Here is a 25,582-nt window from a genome sequence, read left to right on the forward strand (position 1 = left end):
CCATCAGTGTCTTTAACTAGGGCTAACAAAATCCTCCATGTAGGTAATGTCAGTGGCATTGTGAACACAACAGGCATATTTTTGCTTTTAACCTCCCCACAACTTTGTAACGACCTGACAATCCAACCCACTCAACCCAGGACAAATTTCGGAAATGTTTCTGTGACGCTGACATGTTGTATCCCTCCTCGCAATCAGTGATGCACAGTTTCCACAGCCCAACTCATCTGCTTGTGGACAAAACAAGTGTGAAATAACAAAAGACACAAAACTTAAATACTCTGACATTATGAACTCATTAAAATAATCATTTTTGATTTGTCATATAGGCTACTTGTATATTGCTTAATTTAACTTTTTACTAACATACTACGTTTTAATGTGGAAAGGATCGGATCAGCTCAACTTTAGGTCTTTAGGTTCCTAACTAAAGTTAAACTTTGGCTGATGTTGTTGTTTTTTCAGTAGCAGATGTAAAGACATATAATCTTAAATTTGAATCGTCTAAATTGGATAGGAGTAGAAAATGAGTAAAGGACGAGCTGTCTGGCAAAGACCAGATGTCCTATATGAGTCAGATGTGCAAACGAGAGCTGTGAAAAGTGGAAAAAAAGAGGGAGAAAAGAGCGAAACGGATAGATCTAGAGAGAGTGAAGGAAGCAAGGGGAAGAGAAGGTGACTAAGTTGATGCACCATGTGGAGGCAGAAGCTCTTCACGGATGATTCATCCATATGAAGAACAGCGAGTGGCTGCTGCTGCCACCCAGCGGCCAAACGAGGACTGACAGCGTCACACACTCGAGGAAAAGACAACATCATGCACAGTTCTTTTTCTCTACCGTTTTTATTCAGATGAGTGAAACACTTTCAGTTACAAAAATGACTTTAAATGAACAACACTGTACAATGAACAAGCGAGTTATTTGTCAACTATTTTTTGGTTTCAGAGATAATTACACCAAAAGGCTAACCTGACACCATAGGGAGAAAAAGAGAGACACAGAGGACAGAAGAGAAGAAAAAGGAACTGCTCAACTCAAGTGAGAAAAAAAGAACGATGGAAAGGGGAAAACATGACAACGTAGCCTACATCAACAAGCAAAACAGACACACACATTCACGCACATATGCCAAAATAACCGCATATCTGTCCGATTTAAGAGTGTAAAATACGCTCACATGAACATATGCACGCACAGACAATGACGCACGCACGCGCTTTCATTTACGCACTGAGTGAGCAGCGAACATGAAATCAGGGAGAAGATGCAGGGGACAGATTAACACCGCTAACCTCCGGCAAACAAAAATTAATCACAGACATACCAAGTCTTGACTTCAAGATCATCATCGTCACCATGAAGATTATTCCCCAAATAATGAATATTTAAAAATATACATTTCATCATTATTTTCATCGTATGTTACTTTGGATAGTTGAAGTGATACCTTCAGAAACTGGGTTGCTAGGTGACCAAGAGAAGAGACAAAAGAAAACAGCTGAGGATGTGTTAGTGGAGCTCTTTGGTTTAACTAGACCTGTTTAAGTTATTTGCTATTTAAAAAAATCTTTTTAAACACCTTTGGACTGAAGCTGTTATTTTTTTCTTTTTCTTTTTTATGTATAATATATATAGAGAGAGAGCAGGTAAAACAACAACTATAGAATAAAACGAGAACAGAAAAACTAATTTGCAGTTCTCTTAGGCGATTTGAAATTATCAGATTTTTTTTCTTTCCTCTGGAATTTTCACCCATATCCGATTGTTAAAAGGGTCATATGATGTGATTTCAAGTTTTCCTTTCTAAAGTTGCAAAGACTAAAGTCTCAAACCCAAAGAGATATTCTTTATAAAAGTTAAGACTCATCCACGTCCCCTAAAGCACCTCGTTTAAACACGCCCCAACATGTCTGCATCACTGTGTGGGAAGATTTGCATAAAGCCACCGAACTGTTCACGGAAAGAAACAAGGCATAACTTTGATTCTGGCTGTAGTATTGTTGATGCCGCCGCCGTGTTGTTGAAATGCTGTGTGTTTTATTGCAAAAGTGAAACTACTTTGTTTGGCCTTCCAAAAGAGGACGATAGAAATCAGTGGTTAAGTTGTAACATATGTGTCCTTTTCCAGAACAGTTCAACCCAAATTTTCAGATACACAAGTTTGGATCAGTGTAGAGTAGCGCTTGTTGTTGTTTCTCCAATCACGAATGCCGACATAATTTTATGTTTATGTGGCGCGATGCAATGCAACACGAAGACTATAAGTCATTTTAAACAGTAATTATGTCCCCAATAGATGCAACAAATGCCTCTTTTAGAATAGAAATGCCTCGCCACAACGCAGAGGATAGCTGGCCAATCAGAGCACACCTCGCTTTTCAGAACGATGAGCTTTGTAAATATCAATGGTTTCAAAAACAATAATGTACAGTATGTGGAAAATGTTTTTTTTTTTTTTCATTAAACCACAAATACATTTCGTTACACCAAATACAAAAAATAATGTTCTTTTTTAGCAACGTCATATGACCCCTTTAAATTGAAAAACGCTGCGAATCAAACTCAAGGATTGTGTACAGATCTTAGGGAGCGTGTGTGTTGTGTTCGGTCTCAGAATGACGTGTTGCTTTGGTATCATTCTCTGGAGATTCACGCCACTGAGAGACGCACACTTTGAACACGCTCCCTTAAGCTGCAGCTATTAGCCTACTTGCATATAAACACCGAGAAGTTTTTAAGACGCCCGGAACTGCGCCTGACTGTAACGGTAAGAAGGAAAGCTAGAGAAAAGATAACGCAAGATTGAAAGGGTTCCCCTTATATTCCTCTTCAACATCTCTTGCGTTTTACGACATAACATTTGTCACCTAGCAACAACAGTCGCCGCCCGCTCTTCAGTCACCTTTCAGACTTACATATGCTTCTTTGTTTTAAAGCATTCATCTATTTGGTTTGTTGTTAAGAGAGTGAGGTATATGAGGAACTATCTCTCTTCTACACCCCCTAACCAGGAGACAGAACAACAGACACGCTACAAAATAAATACAAAAACAAAGCAGGAATAGAAATAGGACAAAGAGGAGGAGGAGTGAGGCAGAGAGCAAAAAGAGAGGAAGATGGAGCACTGATACATTTCTGCTATCATACAATACATACATTCCGCTGTATTTTCTATCAAGGAACCCCAAATCCCTCCGTCTTTCCTCTCCTAAAGTTTTTGGTTTTGTAGCTGTTTAAAGCTTTCAGGTCAAGGCTCATGGCAGCACTGCGCTCGACGCCGTCACAAGAGGTAGCCTTCGCCACAGTAACCATAGCAACACCATCCCTAACATCAGCAGTGGCAAGACAGGTACGCACATATCATATAGGACCTTATCCCTTCTAAGCCATGGCAGTGTATGCTTTTACTCTGGAAGGTTACTTCAGCGCTGAATGAATGCTACCGAAACATTTGAGCAGAAGAAACACAGTGCTGCTTTTTCCCCTGATAGGTTTCCCTCCCACAGGCTCTGTCCAGTAAGGAACAGCTAAGAGGTCGAGAAGACAAGTGTCCGCCCCTACGCTGTCGATTAGCGGCCGGCACTTTAGGACCAACGGTTGCATTTGTCGATGGATTTGGTTCGAAAGGTCGCCTTGGCAAAGGAAGTTTACATTTGAATACAATCTGGTGCCTCAAACACACCCACTACAAAACAGCATCTTGAATATATTAAATAAATAATAATATTAATCATAATTACAAAAAAAATGTTTGTTAAGAAATTCACAAACGAGCAAGAGGAGAATATAAAAAGAAACACACACACACAAAAAAATCTAAATAATAAAATGGGGGAGGAAAAAAAACACAAAAACCCAAAAGAAAGAATTGTGAATTTTTGGTCTAAGTAAATATCAACATTTTTTTTTATCTTTTCACAATGTTTTTCTTCCATTCATTAGCAATTAGTAAGCATTATAACATAGATCATTTACTACAAAATCTAAAGAAGCACTAACTGACCCATTCGGACTATACGGTAACGTAGAGAACTCAGTTCATGTAGCCGTCCCTCGTTGAACCTGCAGCACTCACCGACTACAGATTTCAGCACGATATAAATACAACGGTACGGTGGATGAGAGCATGTAAATTGTTGTGTATGTGATATTTGGTTCTCTTTAAAGCTTGTTTATACTCGACTTTGGTTCTTTGGATGTACTTGAGCATGTTTATCCTGGTTTCTTATCTGTTGAACTGAATTTTCACAGTATTGTTTCAACCACCTGATTAGAGTCTCTAACACAACTAGATAGGAACAAGTAAGGAACATAAAAAAATGAGATTTCCGCAAATACGTGAATACCTTTTCCCCAAAAGAAAGCACACAAATCTACACACACAGCCAAGGAAAGTCCCACAAAACAGACAGACGGAACGAAAGACCAAAAGTAACAACCCTCCCAACCCTCAAATGAACCCGAAACATCTTCTTCAGATGAGTCCAGTGAGGTCACCAAAGATCCCGCCACCCAGGACCAGGAAGAGTTTGAATGACAGGAGGCAGAGGCGGATCCCTTGCTACATGGTTCTGGGTGACCTCGGTCCAGAGATGCATGAAGGGATACTCTTTTTCTGTACAGCGACTCACTTTACACCACCATCTGATTTTTGGCTTGGTTCGTTTTTGGTTTTCCTTTATGGGAAGTTTGACTGGCTGTGAAGTTTTGCTCCATTTTTGTTTGGCTTGAAAAAGAAGCAGAGGATGGGAGCCCCTTCACCATTTCCCATGTTGCCATGCTGTCTTACCAGAGCGGCCTCCTGAAGGTTTGGGCCCCGGATCTCTTTCTGCATCATGTAAATGATGAACTGATCATGTATGAATGGATCGCTTTGGTATTCAAAAGGGAGAATAAGTGAGTGAGGAAGGCATGAAATGGAATGAGGAAGGTACGAGCAATTAATAATTAAAAGAGAAATGAGAATATTTACACTTAACTAGAGGCGTGAAAGCTATAGGGGAGCTTGGTCTCACTTTTATTACACTATTTGACATTCATGTCATCAGACAAACAAGTGCATCAAGCTATGCAGTGCTAATATAATGAACATCAAAGACCAAACACCCAATCCTTTCTATATACTTGAAAAGGCATGGAATGATGATTATGATGATCATATGTACTGAAACATTCAATAAAGACAGTTGGAAATATCTGCTACTTTTGAGAAAAAAACAGACAAGAATGATGAAGAACCAGAGAAACACAACAAGGTTGGGAGTCCGGCTCGTTCATATTTAAAATTAAATCATAATAAACATGAAAGAAATAATGTGATTGCATGGCAGATAAGATGATGAGCTCGGAGATGGCTGGACTGTTGTCACTGGGTCTGGTCCTGGACGGTTGGCTATTTACAGGTCCTTTGGATAAAGCTTTTCCATCCGTATTTTTGGTGTTTGTTTTTGGTATTTGAGATTTTGGTATGCTTGGATTTTTTTTTTTTTTTTTGTCATAGTGAGTCTCTCAAAGTTCCATTATACTTTTTGGTATTCAGTACTCCACATGTTTGCTTCAAAGAGTTCTTTAACACACAGTAAAGTTTGTTCTCTTTTTTGTTTTTGGTGCTCAAGGATCTCTTTTTGTCCTCTTCTTACTGCACTACATAGTTTATTGTTCTCCTTTTATTTATATATTTGGCTGCATCCAGCTAAGCCGCATGGTGTATTTTTGGTTTCGTTTTCCCTCCTCTCCTCTTCCTTCCTGCTTCCACTCCGTCTCTCCATCTCTCCCCTCTTCTACTCTGTATATTTTTGGCATCAGTAGAGTGGGAGAGCGGAAGAGAGAGAGTGTGAATAAGAGGAAACGAAAGGGAACGAGGGGATCAAGAGATGCTTTGGTTGACAGGTAAGGTTTCATCTCCTCCTTCTCCTCCTCCTGTGATTGGCCTTGGGCAACGTCACTCGATTTTAGCCCCTCCAATCGAGTGTGGGCTATGTAGCAAATCGCCGGAAGAGCAGGAAGAGATGGGGCTGGAGCAAGGGGAGGGACTCATGCCGCCTGTGAGAGGAAATGAGGTTTTGGCAAGAGCTGAACTGCCCAATCCCATGCCGGTGCCTGATGCCATGGGCAACAAAGAGGAGTGGTTGAGAAAGAGGGAAGAGGGGAGACCTGCTCCTTGGCCTCCAGAACCACCAATTAACACCTTGCTGCTTCCCTCAAGACTGGAAATGGGCAGCTGGCCACCACTGGCTGCTAGAGCTGTGAGAGAAACACAGTATTACTCACAAACATCACCGAAACTGACATGTTACGCATTAAACAGGATGCACTAGTACCATGTGAACTGATGAGCAGATGTGAGAAAAGGGTGAAAAGGAGTGGAAGGACTTAAACAAACATTCAAACAGAGAGGACACAGTAACACATGACTGATATGAGGTGGCAAAGTCATTGGTGTCTCTCTCACCCTCCCTTTTACACAAACCTTGGATAGTAGCAAGTGGGTTGCAGCCAAGAAGAGCTTGGTTCATTCCTGTGTTAACTCCCCTCACCATATTCCTGAGTCACACAAACAAATAACCAACCCACAGAACACACAGACAGAAATGGGAAACAGAAATACAGGGAAGAGGAAGGGAAAAAGAGAAAACATTTAGAAGCATAGTTTAAAGTAGCGCCGTAACAATCCATCGATATGGATCGATACATCGATTGAAGGGGTCTTATTATGCTTTTTCACTTTTAGTCAGTGTTTAGTGTGTGTTTTGGCATAAAAAAGTTTTACAAAGTTACAAAACTCAAAGTCCACTCCAAAGAGAGACATTTTGTTTAAAAAAAATCTCTTTTCAAGTACTAGAGCGAACGGCTTGTTTGGACTACAGCGGTGTTTTCCAGAGTTTTGTAATGTCACAAAGCAGCCCGTTAGAATATCATTAAAATAATTGCCTATGGAAATTGTAATGGTTGGGAGGTGGGGAGGGGCGAGGTTGTGGTTAGATCGCTTGAGTGATCAGACAAGACAAAAACAAAGAAGAAGTGCTGCTGTAGCATTAAGTTTTCACCTGTCGAAGAAACAAAGTGTTTTTCACCACCGTGCCTTTTGAATTTCCTTGCAGAAGATGTTTTCTTACTCGCTGAGCATTTTAACGCAATTATCACACATGCACCTGAATTATTATGTATGTAAATATGTTTGTTACAGTTACTGTTGCACCTATCTGTACATAGTAAATGGAGTTATTTTTCAATGATTGAGGGGTGTGGCCAAAACATGAATCCATATTCAGAAAGGCAAGGAAAATAAATAATGTTTGCTAATGGTTGCCTGTTACAATACAGTACATACAATTTCAGTTACCACAGAATTTACAAATCATTTGCCATCATCCTCAGAGATGACTGAGGATGATGGCAAATGATTTGTAAATTCTGAGCACCACTGACAAAACATCTAATCTTGTAAAATGTGTGGCAAGTACTGTGGCTCCATATAAACAGAGTATGTGCGAATGCGAATCTTGAAAGTGAAAGTGAAATTAAAAAGCGATTGTGCACTCAAAAGCAGTTTCAGTGCCAGGCATGATAGCGGCTCCCCGATGCCCGTAATTTATATAAGACTACAGTATAATTACCCAGTGATATAACTGCGAGAGAAAAAGAGAGAAATATATATTTTCCTCCCATCTCGTATTTGTTCCCTTTAGGGGTTTTGGTTCCATATACATGGTTCCATATACAGGTCATTATCTTTCCGAAATGGTATTGAGATGCAGGAGGTATGGGGGGGGGGGGGGACTATTCTGATGGACTATATAATAGATGGACTATTCTGACAATGTATTTTAATATTTTCTGGACCTTTACAGTGTAATTTACTTGGTACTCAATGGGACAGTCACAAGCCCCCCAGTTTTCATCCAAAAATATCTTAAATTGTGTTCTGAAGATGAACAAATCCTTTATGGGTTTGGTACGATATGGGGGTAAGTGATTAATGACAAAATGTTCATTTTGGGGTTGAGTATAGTTGACTGAATCGCCGAGCGCTTGTGAGAAGTTTTCAGCTAGCAGTGACCCACACACATCCAAAGTGTACACATACATACAGCCAAATCGACAGCGCGCTAACGCCTAACTGAGCTCTCTTCCGCTTTTTTTGTGCATGGACGAACAAATACAGACCAAATTACATGTGCGCCTTGGCTAATATGTTAGTAAACGCAGTCGGATAGACCTATGTCTTAACATAAACAGTTGAGAAAGAAAACGTGTATCAGTTGGCTACACTGGATCCGTGCTTTCCTTCTTACGCCTGTTTCACATGCCTGTTTCACCTGTTTCTCCATCTGCAGTGAGTAAGCAATTTGAAAATCAAAATAATGGATAAATGTTGTGTTTGTGGTAAGGATCAGTATCAGACTGCAAATGCGTCCTATGTGAAAGCAAAATAAGACTTGTTACGCACACAGACTGCATACGCACTGCAGATGGAGTATGTGTGAAACAGGCGTTAAAGTGGAAGCAGACTAACAGAAAACTTCTGTCAAAGAAACAGATTTTGACTGAACAACTTTTATAAGGATTAATCGATATTTAATATATACAGTGAAGACTATGCAGTGTTATTTTATTATTAAATTTCTGTAGTTGAACATGTCTTTTAGATCTGCCTGAAAAACCTGAAAAGCACTGTTCATTTAATTTATGTCTTTGTTATATTGTGTTCATTTTCTGCTATTGCTTCTAATTTGGTTAACTGTAGAAGGTTTTTTTTTTAGAACTGAGCCCATAGTATTAGCCTAAATAAGTCTCAAATAGTTTTAAAAGCTTTATTTATTTATACATTAATGTATTTTTTTCCTACAAGAGTACCTCATTTGTGTTGTTTCCTAATGAGGATTTACATTATTTTACACATTGCATATTATATGCACTGTTGTCATACCTTATGATTACTGATCTTGTTTGTCACTTTTTTGTTTTTGTTTTTTCAATTATTTATATTTCTTTATTCTTAAAAAAAAAAGGTGTAGGCTTATTTTTTGTTGCAAATGTCCCATTTGAGAAACAGGATGTGAAAATTTTAGATAAATGTTCATGTTATATCTTTTGGTTGCATTTGTGAGTTAATAAAAATGTAGATGGTTGTTTAAAATAAGTATATAAGACAGTATAATAATATTGATATATCGATCTATATTCTCCTGTATTCATATCATATCAAATTGTATCGTATAATTGTTTTAAGTATAGGCAAATATCATATCACTGGGTATGAGAATCGGTATCGTATCGTGATGAACCATCTGATTTACACCCCTAGTTAAGAGTTAGAAAACAGTGCAAGAAAACAGGTCTTTGCAGAGTAAATGCATTTTTTCATGTAATACAATGCAGGCCACACACCAGCAGACCTCAGTGGCGCATCAGTTCGAAACAATCCTTATGCTAAGATGTAATGTGATTTGTCCAATTCTTTTGAACAAATATGAAATGGTAAAAAAGACAAAAAAAAAGCACTTAAAAAATAAGAAATGTAAATAAATGAAAACTAACTAAAATTCTAATTCAAACATTTGTAATATATATTTTTTGTAGTATCAAAACAAATATTTGCAAATAATATTTTATAAATTAAATTAAATTAATTATTATAAGTTCTACAATACTGATTGATAATTGATAATAATACAACTGTGCATTTACATTATGTATATGCACATACATATTACATCGTCATACACAATTGTCTCAATATCAAGGTCAATTTTCCATAATTCACCTTATGCCCTAAATCCTCATTTTTCTATACTTGACAATTACAAATATGTTTATGTGAAAGTGTGTGTGTGTGTATTTTAGATTTGTGTGTGTGTATGTGTGTGTAAGAACACAGACTCTGCTGGTTGTATTCACCTCAAATATGCAGCAAAGTCATTGATGTAGTTAGAAACGTCACCATTCTTTTTATGCCATGAACTGTGGATGACAAAACCACACACACAAAAATAAATTTGTGCACACACACAAACACTGCAGTTACCTACATTTGCTGAGCCACAGGGAGTAAAAGGTGATGAGTATGTGCTGAGTGGATGTGTGTGTGTGTGTGTGTGTGGTTTTGAGAGAGAGAGAGAGAGAGAGAGAGAGAGAAATCAACTCACCCTGTGTTCACACTTAGTGTACTGTGAGTCGGAGGGGCGGGACTGGCATCATTGCGGGGAGGCGGGGTCACAGGAGATGGTGCAGAGCTTAAGGAGGGTCCATTTTGGGTCAAAGGGCAAACTGATGACATAGTGGTCAATGACAGAGGGAAATAATATGAAATAGTCACCCATCTTATATATATATATATATATATCTCATTATATGTATCTCTGATCAGCAGATGATGTCCACTTCTGTGCCCTACCTGGTGTACCGAGACGGCTCACTGTCTGTGATGGTCCCTGACTGGGCATCTGTAAGGAAGACGTGGATATGATGTCACAGGTCAAAAGGGAAACATGACGGACAGAGAGTAATGGAGGACGAAAAAGGAGAGAGGCTGGTGGAAGGCTTGTGCTCTGTTTGTGAATTTAAGTTACTCAGCTACAAAATGATAGACCCAAAGACTGAGTTTGAAAGTTAAAATAATAAACAATGCAATATTTCTCCTAAAGAATAGAAACAGAGGCTGTATCCTCCTACATTATTATGACAAGGACTAGTTGTAAAAATTGGCTATGAAGATATGAATTAATACACATTAAAATGCAAAGCAATGCAGGGTGGGTGAAACCACATTCAGGAGTGAATGATATATGTATCATTATGGGAATGATTATTATCATCTGCACATGCAGGAGAAACTAGAAGTGTTGTGGCACAGGGTGGTTGGAGACGGGATTATGGGCCAAGGGAGCAAGCCGGGTCATACCATGTGCGGGCTGTAGCAGGGGGGTTTGTGCGAGGTGGGCTGGGGTTGGCTGGGCAAGGGAGGGGTGGCACTGGAGGGGTTAATACGTTTCTCTTTCTGTCGGCGGTTGCAGAACCAGACGCGGATCACCTCCTTCTCCATGTTGAGCTTTTCGGCGATGAACAGGATCTCCTCTGAGGTAGGCTTCTGGTTCTGAATGCAGAAAACAGAACTGTGGTTTAGGATAGGATTATTTAAGGACATTCATATCAGAAGCGATTAGTTATCTCCTACCACTTCAAAGTTTGGGGTCAGAACTTGCCCACAGTTCTACAGTGACATTATACAGTGACAGTAACAAAAGATTTAAATAAATGCTGTTATTTATTTTACTTTCTATCAATCAAAGAATCCTGAAAAAAAATGTAAGCAGCACAACTATTTAAACAGTGATAAGAAATGTTTCTTGAGCACCAAATCAACATATTGATTTCTGAAGAATCATGTGATACTGATCACTGGAGTAATAGCCAATCAAAGCTCATCTTTACTATCACATGAATAATTTACATTTTAGAAAATATTCAAATGAAACTTTGTTGTTTTATATTGTAATAACATTTAATAATATTAGGCTACTGTTTATACTGCATTTATAATAAGCCAATGCATCTTTGGTGTGCATAACAGACTTCTTTAGGAAACAAATAAAATCTAACCCCAGACTTTTAACCGGTAATGTATGTTGTGCAGTGGACTTGTGATGATGTGTTCTGACCGTGATGAAGCTGCGTTCCAGAGCGACGCGGACGTTGGTCTCAATGCTGGTGCGTTTCTTCCTACGGCGGCCAGGCAAGCCCTCGAAGCCCAGCGAGGGAGAGGAAAGAGCACTGGGACTTGGCAAGGTGCTGTCCATCGACATTGTTTCTAAGTAAACCATTAAAAACATCTTATGCTTATTATATCAACCACAAAATGTTTTATTTACTGCCATATCACAGTTTTTATATTTTATTTTTTTCATAATGATGTGGCCTAAATGCCACATAAATTGTAGTTTTAATGTATGAACATGAACATGTTTGAGATTGATTGATTGGAAGTTAAAGGGATAGTTCACCCAAAAATGGTAATTTATTCATCCTCATATAATTCCAAATCTGAATGACATTCTTTCTTCTGTGGAACACGAATGTTGAAGAATGTTGGGTTCCATCGTATGAACAAAAAATACAACTCAAGTCAATAGGAGTTGAAACCGTTTGGTTGCCAACATTCTTTTAAATGTCTTTTGTGAAGATACAATTTTCAGAGTTGAGTGGACTGTCCCTTTAAGCTCTAGGTTTGATTGACAGCAGTTATATCTAATGCAGCTGTTTGTGACCGTTACCTGCGTCGTTCAGCCACTTCTCCAACAGAGGTTTAAGTTTGCACATGTTCTTGAAGCTGAGATTGAGCGCCTCAAATCGAGAGATGGTGGTCTGACTGAAATCATTCCCATAGAGCTTCCCCATGGCCAATCCCACATCACCCTGTAGAGAGAAACAGAGACCAAACGTTACTATACAGGCAAATACAAATCTTCTGAGTGTGTGTGTGTGTGTGTGTGTGTGTGTACCTGTGTGAATCCCAGTTTGATCCTCCTCTGTTTGAATGTGCGGGCGAATTGCTCCAGTTCCTCCAGATCACTGGGCTCCTCAGGATGAGTGCTCACCGGAGTCACTGTGTTCACGCTGCTGTCTGCAACCTTCTCCCTCTGCCACAAACCAGACACACACATACAAGACTCCAGCGTGAGTGTCAGATGAAAATATGATACCACAGAATGTACACACACTACTGTTCAAACGTTTTTGTTTTTTTTAAAGAAATTATATGCTCACTGTGGTTGCATTTATATGATTCAAATACAACAAAAGCAGTAATATTGTGAAATACTATTACAGTTTAAAACTGTTTTCTATCTTAATATATTGTCAAATATAATTATTATAATTATATGGTCATTCAGAAATCATTCTAATATGTTGATTTGGTGCTCTTGAAATATTTCTTTTATAATCAATATTGAAAACTGTTCATATTAATATTTATTATTACTTATGCTTAACTTTTATTATTAATGTATTATTACTTTATGCTTTTAAAACAAAAATCTGTTGTAACAATCTACTAATTTTACTGTTAAAACATCTTATTCAGCCCAGTCTTACTACAGCTGTCATACACACAAAAGTAAGTTCATAAACAATACTGTTTCCCTTTTTCAAAAAGGGAACTGAAAATGTCATACATTTAATTAATCACTTATGTTGTATGTTTTTTTTCTTTAGAGTTTTCTACATTTAACAAAGAAACATCTTTCCTAGTTCCCCTGGATAGTGTTTAAGTATCTTTTATAAGTCAGCCTTTGATCAGATGATGTACCTGTGCTTGAAGACTAAGTCTGTGTGGAGCGGCCAGCAGGCTTCCTTGGTTTTGCTGAGGTAGTGGAATTAGATTTGGTGTTGATAGCAGCCCTGAAATATACGATTACATTCATTACAATTAAATCAGACCATTTTTAGCGAATCGATACATCATGAAAAATTACAATGTAATAAAGTGATAATAAGCAATACATTCTGTTATACTTTATTTTAAGGTGTCCCTATTACAATGTAATTATACATTTAATTACTGAGTTATATTAATTAACTACATGTACTTATTATAGGGCCAGGATTAGGTCTTGGCTTAGGGTTACTTGCATATAATTATGTTATTATAATACTAAGTACATGTAATGTTTAACAAGGTCACCTTAAAATAAAGAGTTACCATAAATTCTTATAGGCGTAAATTAGAAATGTTCTTAACTGACATACAACAGATCTCTATGTTTAATTGTTTAATTCATATTAAACATTATTTTTCATTCTGATTGACTGCGATTGGCAAACTAGTGATCTGATGTTGGAAACTTATTTAGGGCAGGGCGTGAGAATACTTATAGAAAGTAAGCTACCTTGCTGCCCTTGCTGTGTTTGTGGTAAAAGAAACTGTGCGGGTGAAGGCAGAGTGTGTCCTGGAACCAGGACCAGCTGCTGCAGCTGCAACAACTGCTGAATGTCCTGAAAGAGAGAAAAGAAACAGATGCTGAAAGGATGTGACGGTTTCACTCTGACGAAGGACTGAAAGAGGAAAAACACTGATTCTGGAACAATATCAAGACTTTTCAGGTGTGCTGCCCAGCGCTGACTGGCTGTACCTGCGCAGTGAGCTGGATTGGCTGAGAAAGCGGAAGCTGGTGAGGAGGAGGAGGCGGCGGGACAGGGGTGGCGTTTTGTTCCTGTGTGCTCTGTGAATGGCCCTGTGACTGCGGTTGAGCTGCCTGCTGCTGGGCTTGCTGTTGACTGGCCGCGTGGGCCACATGCGACTGCTGCACAGCTGCAGCGAGGAGCTGCGCCTGCTGTAAGAGCAGCTGTTGCTGTGCTGGCAAAAGTGCAGTCAACTAGAGAGAGAAAGAGCGGCAGAGAAGGAGTGCGGCCAAAAGAAGAGTTAGAAAAGAAAGCACATCTAAAGCAAGCAAGCTCATGTAGGAACCCACACAGACATATAATGATTGATATGTGTCTCACCCCTGCGAGCTGACCACCCGTTAGCATCAGCTGTGTGTGGGGAAGGGGCGTCTGGGCAGGTGGAGTTTGTACAGCAGCGGGAGACATCTCACCACAATCCTCCACCTTAGTCTGAGACATAGTGACAGAGAATCATCGATGATGAATTCATTTGTTACTGAAAGGGACAGTGAGTGGGGGTATTGAAATGAGATTATTAAAATACTGGCAGCTCGTGAGGTGGAAAAAAGCTATAATATCTAAAAACTGTAAAAGACTAACTTTTAAACGGTCTTCGAAACTAACAACAATAATATGTGTAGATCTGTATCACAATCACTTGCCAGTGAGGAAGAACACTGTCGCATGCATACCTTGCTGCTGCTGCTCAGTGTGGGGGAAAGAGAGAAAGGGCTGATTTTCATTGGCTGAACCTGTTGGAGGGAAACGGGCTTGATTTTTTTGATCATGCTGTTTTCAGATGAAATACTGTATAACACCGGTACCTGGCTGTCACTTACCTGATTATTTGAATCCGAGCCATTTCTTTCTGAGTCTGACAAACACAATGAGAGAAGACAACATTTCCATTAATTTAGAAAATTTAAGTTTTAATTTAGATAGTCCATATAGTTAGTTTTTTTAAATATAAAGTAGCTTTAATTTAGCAAAAGACATGCTATTTATTTATATACATTTTAATTTGTAAAATTTACTTAGTGCTGGACAACGATTAATAGCATCCAAAATAAAAGTTTTTGTGTACACAATATATGTGTGTGTACTGTGTATATTTTTTATGTATACATAAAGACACATACAGCATATACTTTGAACATATTTACATGTATTTACATGTATATTCATATAATTTATATATTTATATATATATATATATATATATATATATATATATATATATATATATATATATAAACATACTTTTGTAAAAATATATACATGCATGTGTGTGTATTTATATATACATAATACATATACGCAGTCTTATGTACATTTATTTTGGATGCAGTTAATCACGATTAATCGTTGCCAAGCAGCAATTTTGTTTATTCTTTATTATTGATTTATTTTTTCATCATTTTTGATAGTTGTTAACACATAAAAATGTGATTCAAATGTTATTATGTAAAGTAAATATCTGAGCAGAAAATATTTTTTTGTTGAGGCTTTTTGCAGACATGTGAAAAATACGAATATAATGTAGTTTTATACCTGTGCCCTCCATCGGAGAGTCTGCCGCTGGATTCTCAACCTCTATTGGCTTTGACATTCTGATATCTGTGAAAAAGAGAGAGGGATATGAGTTCAGTCATTAGCTTTTGCTACATGATGCATTTCTGTTAACATATTTTGTTCAAATGAATTACAGTTTGCATACAACTAGCAGCCCTGCACAATGATTTAACAGCTAAATCCTATACCACAGTTCAACAGTAAGAATATATATATATATATATATATATATATATATATATATATATATATATATATAATTATTAATTATATTATAATTATTATTAAATAGTTTTGATGATGATGAATGGAAGAGTAACAAACACAAATATGTTATATTTTGAATAACAAGGGCACACATCTTGATTAAAAAAATGTAGAGGTCTAGATTCCTCCTTTCTCACACAACTGGAGACGTGCTCAATCCAACAAACAACTAATAATGGTAACATCACCACAGACGTATCACTTCAAATTTAACTGTAACGAGCCCATGGGACTGTCCCAGTCCCTCAGCGGTGAGAAGCAGAGCGTGCAAAGTAAATGTGTGTTTGAAATATCTGCTATCTTTAAAGAATCATAATTCCATTTTTTTTTTAGAAATAAGGTTAAAAAAGTTCTGGACTAAACTGAATTATGTAAATCATAGATATATTTTACATAAAAGTCGGAACACAGCTGAATGTGTGTGTGTGTTTCTGACAAATTCAAGCCAGTTCAGTTTATCTGTACGGCACTTTTTACAATACAAAGGAGTTATAAGCATCAGCGTTATAAAATCTGTAGCCAAAAAAGCTTTCAAACAGACATGTATAAACACACACATACAGAGAAACACACTCACTTCCCTTTTGTGAAAAAATGCAAATAAAGCCAACGACTGACTAATAATATCACCCACCTGCATATACCACTATCTCATATGATCCTCTTTATCTCTCTCCCCCTCAACACTCATGCCTCATCCTTAATTTCTCACTCTTTCACAAATATTTTCATTGATATTTATTTCTTGCCAAGTACATGAAACATTGTAGCCTTACCAGATACTGATAATTAAAAACTCCTCCAGGGGGCAGTACAATTTAAAACGTGACTGTAATAATCCCAGAGAAAGTTACACAGGAAACAAACTTCATTCATATAAATTGAGTCACTTGTGAAAAAGCCACCAAAAAGCTGAAGAATTGCCGACTTCCTCAGACGATCAAATCCAGGGTCCAGCGCCAGTGATTGGTGAAAGGAAGTAAAAGGGAAGGAAAGCCCCTCTCGAGGCCCGTCAGCCAATGCGCTGTATCTAGAAGGGTTTCCACAGAATGGCCTGCTGGTAAAACGGTGCTATGATACCTCAGGCTGAAAGTTTGAGAATATTTTCAGATTGTGTCACACACGGGTTCTGACTATTTTGAGTATGGTGTCATAATTAATCTGAATAAAATAAGCTGACTAGAGGTCTTCAGAGAGGCAAAGTGTTTTTTTAAAGTGTATTAAATAATGGATTAATTATGACACCTTGCAGTCTATGATAACTGGTTTGAAATACATCCACCACAGTTTCGCATTATGGAAATTAGAAGGTTTTATATGAAGTGAATATGCAGTTCATCATTCATATGAAGTTGAAATAAAAAAGGGCATGATGGTTTTGGTGTCAATGTCTCACTTCCCTCTCTGTTTCCCCTCAGGCTGGGCCAAACAAAAAGTGTTAAACTAAAACCCTTACTGTCGGGCCAGCTATTAATACGCACATTCACACACAAACACACACACAGACACACACACACACATCAATGTAGGTGCTGCTATATAATATACAGTCTTTATACAGTAGCTGACACAGTTCTGTTTCTTATATATTTCGAACTTCTCCATTTCACAACTTCTGTATTACAAAGATCTCCATTCTTTTTTTAATTCTGAAATAAATATGCTTACACCGCCTGCACATACTGGAAACAGTTTCCGACCTAAATTATAGTAATGCAATATTAATAAAAAATTAAATAAATCTACTCCTTTCTATGTCAATCACATAATCCCTAATTCTTATTTTTTAATTTTCAATTTGACCGTTCCATGTAACCACTTTTAAAAGTGGCTTGCGTTTAGCATATATGTTTCTTCTACTACTGCATTTTTCTAGGACGTTCTACTACTATTAAGTGTTAGTTGAGCTACAGGATCCCTGCGTGTGCGACTCATTTTCAGTCAACAGTCGTTTTTACGTCACAATGTCACGTGTAAAGATGTAGAGATCTCTTATAAGAAAGCAAGACTCGGGCAATCTCAGATCACCATCTTTATCACTGCATAAATAAATAGGTTTGTATTTAAACACATACTCATCATCTAAGGGTGTCTGGGTTCCAGTAGACTTGCTCCTTCTGACTGCCGATTACTGACCTCCCATTTTACAATGTTTGAAAGGACAGATAATCAGTTATGATAATGCAAGTTGTCTTAGGGAATATTAAATGTGTTAGGAACGTCACTCCTCAAGGATAAATTCTTACTCCTTCTCAAACACAAACTGTACTAACAAAGAACATTATACTCCACCATGTACTAATTTTCATTATTAAAAGCAAGAGTTCCTGTTCTGTGATCCATCTGTTGAGCTGCAGACAGCTGCGTTTTAAGTCAAAGTTGCAGTTTGGAGCTGAGGAAGGGGGAAAGCCCATGAAGAACTTAACACTGGGTTTCCCAGAGGTTCCCTTACACACTTCCAGTCAATAAATATAATTTCATTACCTCCTGAATACTAAAAATAACTTCACGAAACAGCAAAAAAGAGAAAAAAAAAAAAAAGAGAGAGAGAGAGAGAGAGAGAGATACGTAATGCTAGTGTAATAACTTAAAGACTTTATGCACATAACACCACAAATTGACATTGTTGTTAACCACTTAAAAGTCAGATAAGCTGAGCTCTCTGAATTTAGGAGGAAGCAAAGAGCTTTTGGTCATCTATTTTTAAAATGCTGTAATTAATGATTGTGCCTTTGAAATGAATGCAGATAAATGTTCATCATTTTGAGGATTTCACAACAGAAATCCAAAAACCACCAGTTCATTTACAATGCTTAGTAAAAAAGAAAAAGAAAAGCAGATTGACTTAATTACAAATTCTACAATGAGATAATGATATTGGCTATAAAAAATGCCCCCCAAGCTTCACGAGCTCACTGTGGCAGCAAGAGTCTAGTGAGAAAAGCCACAGAGGTCAGTAGCTGAGAATGCAAGAATTAAGTCACTACTCCAAAACAGTCATGAATAATAATAACAAACTTGGTCTGCCAAAAAAAAAAAAAAACATTATATTCCTAAGATGTGTAAAAAGAATTGTGGTCAAAACGTGTGAAAATGTATACATGTTGTGCAAATTTAATACTGGCCACACTTCAAACACCAACTTCCTTATGGTGAAGAAGGTGTTTGAAGCGTTATGCTGTGGATTTGTTTTTCATCAGCAGAGACTGATGGGCGTCTTATCAAAGTGCATGGAAAAACAGATGCTGCAAAACACAAGGAAATACTGCAAGAAACTATCTCTCTGTCTGCTGAGCTGAACTTCAGCAGGACAGTGATCTTAAACTCTGAGAACATGTCCTACATTGGCCCAGATTTTAACCCAAAGCTTTGGTGGCACCTGAAAAGATGAATCATAAGATGTTTCGCTTGTCATATTCCACTTGTAAGATGCTTGAATAAATGTAAATGTGAAAAAACTGCAACATGCAATCATCGCCTGACTACGTGAACAGCATGAATCTGGGCACTTATTTTAAAAAAGCATTCATAACGGCTCTAAAATGTATTTAAACAAATAAAATATTTAGAATATTTAATAATTATTTATATTATTTCAGTTTTTTATAAAAAAAAAAAAAAAAAAAGCAATTACGGAAATCTGAATTCTCCTGCGAAGCATCATAAACAAATCGCTCTATAGAAAATAAACACTCCGAAATTCATGACGCATATTTTGGAATTTCAGCCTTTCTGTAACTTTGCATAGCTCTTTCTTTCAGTTTCTCTACACTAACCTTCTTGGTCCAGTGACTTCAAACATGCCTACATTTCTAAAGAAATCCACCAATAAAACACAAAAAATAAAAAAGAGAGACCAACCTGGCAACCACCCCAGATGCTCCAGACACATACCTGGCAACCACATATGGGAGTAGTCCATGGATGCAACAGGACCGGTCTTTGTCATGTTGATGAATATGTGTACAGTCGTTCAGTGAGGTCCTCTTCCTCTCACACACATGAATACACTCTTTCTCTGTCTCACTCTCTCCACGTCTCTTTGACTGTCAGTGTGTGGCCAAGAAGGAGGAACAAACTGATAACAAGTGGGGGGTGAACTCTCCACTCCTCCTTCTCTCCTCCCTCCGTCACCTCCTCTCTACGCTATACTCACCCACTCGTCCGCCCCCTCTTGCCCACTTCCTGACGCCGAGAGAGCAAGTAAAGAGCGGGTCGGGGTAGACAAGGTACATTTACAAGAACGCAACGTTGACTGCATTTTACACATATTCCGTATGTCACAGGTCGTTTGACTGAGCAAATTTCTGCGTGTTTGGAAGAGGAAATGCCGAGGAAGACGAGCAGGAACGGTGCGCGCACGGAGGAGGAAGTGAAGCCCTGTCGATCGGTGGGCTGAAGAGTGGGGTCAGATGAAGAGACAGAGGATGAAAGAGGTTGAGAGTGGGAAGGCAGCAGAGAGGAGCGAGAGATGAAAGAATAAGCAGATGGTGTGATAGAGGTGAAAAGAGGGGGAGAGTTGTGCCGCTGGAAAGTGCTGGGGTTGCTGGAAAGAGTCGCTCACGAGTCCTCTCTCGCACACCCATCTCACGCCGTATCTCTACTGTACATCAACACAAGCCTCCATCAGAAAATACAGAATGAGGACGCTTGCTCACACGACTTTTTTTCCAACCTCACACGTCCACACTGGGGCATGAATCACCCTGTAGGAGCCCAAAACAAAGCAGAGAAAGCAAAACAAGTCGTATGTGTTGTGATGTAAAACTGTAACGTGTCTGAAGCAGGAAACAGGGAAACTGTCCAAACTGCATGTTCCGCGACAGAGAACACCACAGAGAGACCAAATTGATGTTAATATGTTTCATGTAATATTATTTGAATTATTTTACACATTTTGAAATATTTTAAAGATCTTAAATGCTATAAATCAACAGAACAGAGCTGCATCCTGGGATGCTTTTGTGCTGAAGATCCTTATTGACTACTTTTCACTGTTTGCTTTAATTTAAATCACACACACACACACACTCACACACGCACACACACACACACACAATAAAATAAATAAATAAATAATAATAATAAAATATTGTTATCTTTATAGTTATTGTTCTTGGTGTGTGAAGGGCTTTAGACTGATGATACAAAGGGCAACTTTTGGGCAATGTTGCCATCAAAGGGCAACCAGGTTACACACAGGGCCCTCGACCGATCCAGACAGAAATCTGTTACTCATTCTCAATGGGAAAGTGCACAGGCAACACTGTTTAAAAAAAGGTTGCCCAGCTAAATTGCTCAAAATGTTGCCCTATATATCATCAACCTTTAGAAACAGTAACATTTGAATAATGCTATATGTTTAATTGTCCACCTGTAATTGCATCTTCATAAATATTAAGGGATTCAAGACAATTTAATCACAATAATCTGAACAATAACAAAAAAAAAAAATTACGGTTAATAACAATACCTATAAATGGAAGATTTTTAGCATACATATGCACACAGTATATTATAGATTTATGATAATAGTTTTAGGGTGTTGAGTGAAGATAATGTTGATGGGGTGATGTAAAAACATTCCATCTGAAATTTTTAGATTATTATTTATTATTATTATTATTATTATTTTGTAGCGGATGGCTTACGATTCATCACTGTTAGTTTGCTCTCAGACAAAGTCTCAAAGGTGGTCGGAAAAGAGAGATTCAAGTGCAGACTGCAGGAAATTAGAGAATTACAGCAGTAAGAACGAGATTTACAAATGTAGAAAATACTGAATAATAGGCTACTGAATGTTGGCGTATTGAACATACAAAAAAGGGTTAGCTCCTTCGGAAAATGTTAGACACAGGCTCAGCCCGCTACAATGATTCACAGTCAAGGTGAAGTTGAAGTTCAGGATGTATGGGTGATTTAAGAGACTGCAGTACTGTATGTTTAACACGAGGAGGCGCCATCGCTCCACTTCTAATCAACGTTAGGAAGAGTTTCTGATTAATCTCTGAGAGCTCCATTTACACTGCTACTACACTGCTCATATTACCATAATAAAAATGTCAAAATAACGTCTGGTTCGTAGTCTGCATTAATCTGTACAACAGACACAAGCAAACAAAAGACATCTTAGAGCTTAATTTAGTTACAGTTCTATCTACTTCCTCGTATTTTCTTCATGTATAGTCCTACACTCAGATCGGACGCTTTAGTTCCTAATCTGTTTGCCCCTTTCTAAACTCCTAAAATAGTCACTCAAGTCCATGCAAGACCCTGTTTGTTCATTGATTTATTGTAAGATTATGTTCTCACTATAACATAACAATCAGACGTTTGTTATACTGGAGAGTTTGAGCACCTGTATATGTATTGTATCACACAAAAACAGCAGATCGTCAGGTTCACGGTCATCGACAGCCTGCCTGTATGCAGTGCGGCTGCTGGGGTTAAAGTTCATGACCCCAGAGGTCACACAGCACAGACACATCTGCATATGTCACTGGGGGTCTCAGACCATTTGGCCAGCCCCTCGTCTCATGATGTCCATTTCCAGGGCTTCCTCGTAATAATTGCAAACAATATTTTTAGCTTGAGTGATGACCTGCAGCCTCCTGCATTCGTGGAACAAGCAGGAACATCTTGGGATCCACCAGCACACAAGCCTCTTTCATCTTTAAAATCGAGTGTGTTTCTTGATCCGTTCGTTCCTCTCTCTCCTTCTCTCCATGTTTATCTGATCAGCTGTCCGTTTAAGAGCGTGAGCTACAGGCCTCAAGAGAGCCATCAATCTTGCTGCTGTCACAGCTCAGAGCCGTATGCGTGTGTATGGGTGTGAGTGATTAGATACTAACTATTTCTCACAGCCAACGCTCTTCACGCTGCAGATGCAATCGTGTTTGGCCCAACACAACTGTGTCTTAGTCTTTAATGCTGATAAAGTTACTTTCCGTTCTTCATTCCAGACTGAGGCGTCCACCTCTTCACCTCCAGAAACACAACTGTCCATTCTCTCCGCTTCCCACTCGCTCCTCCAGCTGTTCAACTATCAGCACGTCCCGTAACGTAACGATGAAAATCCTCTTTTTAAATTGTTTCCAGACATTTCTTTCTCTTGCTTCCCTGCTGGTCAGCAGAGCTGTGACATCACTGGACACTGCTCTGCACTGTGATTGGTCACTGGCCTACGTTGCCAGGCAACAGCAGTGAAAGGTCTCTTGTGTGTGTGTGTGTGTGTGTGTGTTTGTCTGTGCTTATGTGTATGTTTTTACCCCTGTGACAGACAGTGAAATGGTAAACGGAGAGCAGCTCCTGTGCTGATAAGTTTCCTATCTGAAATGGAGCGTTTTTCCTGTAATGTGAGGGCTGTGTATCGTTTCTCCTGAACGAACATGTGCATGTTTAATATTTCGGCTTGTAGAGGTGTGTGTGAACGCAGCTGTGTGTGAGAAAGCGTGTGTGTCTGGGGAATAGGTGGTTGTTATTTTTTTTTGACACAGACCCTCATATTTCTGCATCGATCGATTCCTCTGACTCCCGACACGACAATAATCGCACACACACACACATGCACACACACACTTGGGCCTCTTTCTATCAGTAGCATTATTACTGTGCAGAAAGGTAGAGGGGGAAATAAGGGGAGCTGAGAGGAATTCATACGGCAGAACGGGAAAGAATGTGGATGCAGGAGAGAGTCAGGCCACTTGAAAAAGAAGTGCACAGTGGGAGAATTGATAGTAAAATCTCACAGGGAAAGAAAAGGACGGGGAGATGAAGAGAGATGAGAAAATAAATGAAAAAAACTTGGAAGATAAGACTAGAAAGTAGAAAGAAATGTGTGTAAGCTGAAAAAGTACCACCAATTTAATGCTCTTGGTCGCTATAAAGGACCGTCTGAACTGATTTATTTTTATTTTTGGTATACTGGTTTGACTTTATCGTTGGTTTCAATAAACCTGTGATGCTTTATTCAAAACTGATTAATTTGTGTAATTTTTGTTATGCATTACATTCACTACAAGTTTTATATTTATAATTGATTTATTATTATTATTATTTTTTTTTATTAATTGATTAAATATGAATTAATTCAATATAACTTTTTTATTCATAATATTTAAAAAAAATATAATCTAATAAAATAAAATAGATAATATTTATAATTGTGTTACACTTTATTTTAAGTTGTCCTTAAGTACTGAGTAATATTAATTAACCACATGTAATTACTATAGGGTTAGGTTTAGAATAAGATTTTGGCTTAGGGTTATGTGCATTTAATTATGTATAATAATTGAAAATTGAGTGTTTACTATTGTCATTTAGCACACTATTTTGACACGATTTTCCAATTTGATACTGTAAAGCTGCTTTGACACAATATGTTTTGTTGAAAATGCTATATAAATAAAGGTGACTTGACTTGTCGTCATTTATTATTAATATAATAGTAAGTACATGTAACGAAGACACCTTAAAATAAAGTGTTACCAATAATTTTATATAGAAAACATTATTTAGTGAAAAACCATGAGGAAAACATTCATTATTTTAACTTTTTAACTTAAAACATGAAATATTCTGAATGCAATTGGTTACAGTGACTTCTCGGTGAAAACTACTATTCCTCAGATTAATAAAAACACACAATTTCAGAACAATTACATAAAAATCGAGATATATATCAAAATAACGTCAAAAGCCTGAAAATTACGTCTATAATATTTTTAGCTCTCTCTCCCAGCCCTGCTGCAGAATAATAACAGAAGAGCATTACAAGAGAGAAGATGAAGGATTCATCCCATCTTTTTCCAATAAAAGAAGAAATAAGGGATTGAATTGGGGAGGATGGAGGGGTGAGGGTACAACAAAAGAGATGAGACACACATACACACAAAAAGTGTTGTTTTTGAGAGATGAGGAAGAGATGTTATTAGGTTGACAGCAGCGTAATGACGGAGCGACTCTAGAGCTGTCACAGAAAAAGCACAAGCACTCGCTGATGGAGGACAAACACGGACATGTTCACACCGACACTGTCACTTTCATGAGGAACCGTTTGGTTTGACATGAAGGACGGGTCATGATGGTCAACTAGAGAGGCTGACTAGTTTACCTAGGTTTTTTCTTATATATTTGATTCGATTTTTTAGCTTTAATACATGTCAGGTTTCATAAGACATTCTGTAGTGCTATTTGTTTTTAAACTCAAGAATCCATCTTATATTTGATAGAAAAGGTGAAGCTAAACCAAACCGGTCAAACAGGCAGCTCATACACTAGTTGATTTTTAATATTTCATTTTGCACATCCTTATTTGATCTCCCCCGTCCTCATACAGAAACTCTTTCTATCTTTTCCAATAGTTACCGTATTGCAGTTATGATTAAAAGTGACTGATTTACAATTTCAGGAATAATTCGACCTTTAACCTGCCTTTCACCTTTCCCCGCGCAGTTTTTTCCCTTCATTTTGTCTGTCATTCCTACTCATCAATATTCCCACTCCCCCTCCACCTTTATCACAACATCCATCTTTCTCTCTCCCATAATCCCCTTCTCCTTCGCTTTCTGCCCCCT

At 38.0% G+C, this 25,582-nt stretch overlaps 1 protein-coding gene across 8 annotated transcripts in view; it reads right to left on the reverse strand.

The window, feature by feature from the left end:
• Positions 1-5,002: 5,002 nt before the first annotated feature.
• Positions 5,003-25,582, reverse strand: part of LOC127975105 (POU domain, class 2, transcription factor 2-like) — a 37,122-nt gene continuing 16,542 nt past the window's right edge. The window contains exons 1-17 of one of the 8 annotated variants that reach the window (XM_052578896.1): positions 19,899-20,292; positions 15,717-15,782; positions 15,005-15,039; positions 14,858-14,917; positions 14,505-14,615; positions 14,135-14,377; positions 13,892-13,997; positions 13,312-13,403; positions 12,503-12,640; positions 12,275-12,416; positions 11,663-11,811; positions 10,906-11,097; positions 10,399-10,447; positions 10,151-10,271; positions 9,903-9,965; positions 6,472-6,545; positions 5,003-6,245 (exon numbers count right to left, since the gene is read on the reverse strand). In XM_052578896.1, coding sequence (XP_052434856.1) covers positions 5,944-6,245; positions 6,472-6,545; positions 9,903-9,965; positions 10,151-10,271; positions 10,399-10,447; positions 10,906-11,097; positions 11,663-11,811; positions 12,275-12,416; positions 12,503-12,640; positions 13,312-13,403; positions 13,892-13,997; positions 14,135-14,377; positions 14,505-14,615; positions 14,858-14,917; positions 15,005-15,039; positions 15,717-15,782; positions 19,899-19,953 — 1,998 coding nt within the window. In that variant the 5' untranslated portion in view covers positions 19,954-20,292 and the 3' untranslated portion in view covers positions 5,003-5,943. Of the gene's footprint in view, positions 6,246-6,471; positions 6,546-9,902; positions 9,966-10,150; positions 10,295-10,398; positions 10,448-10,905; positions 11,098-11,662; positions 11,812-12,274; positions 12,417-12,502; positions 12,641-13,311; positions 13,404-13,891; positions 13,998-14,134; positions 14,378-14,504; positions 14,616-14,857; positions 14,918-15,004; positions 15,040-15,716; positions 15,783-19,865; positions 20,293-25,582 lie in introns of those variants that run through there. The other 7 variants (XM_052578895.1, XM_052578894.1, XM_052578902.1 and 4 more) reach the window with 7 other exon arrangements.

Source organism: Carassius gibelio, chromosome B16 (assembly GCF_023724105.1).
Source record: "Carassius gibelio isolate Cgi1373 ecotype wild population from Czech Republic chromosome B16, carGib1.2-hapl.c, whole genome shotgun sequence".
Taxonomy (NCBI): Eukaryota; Metazoa; Chordata; class Actinopteri; order Cypriniformes; family Cyprinidae; genus Carassius; species Carassius gibelio.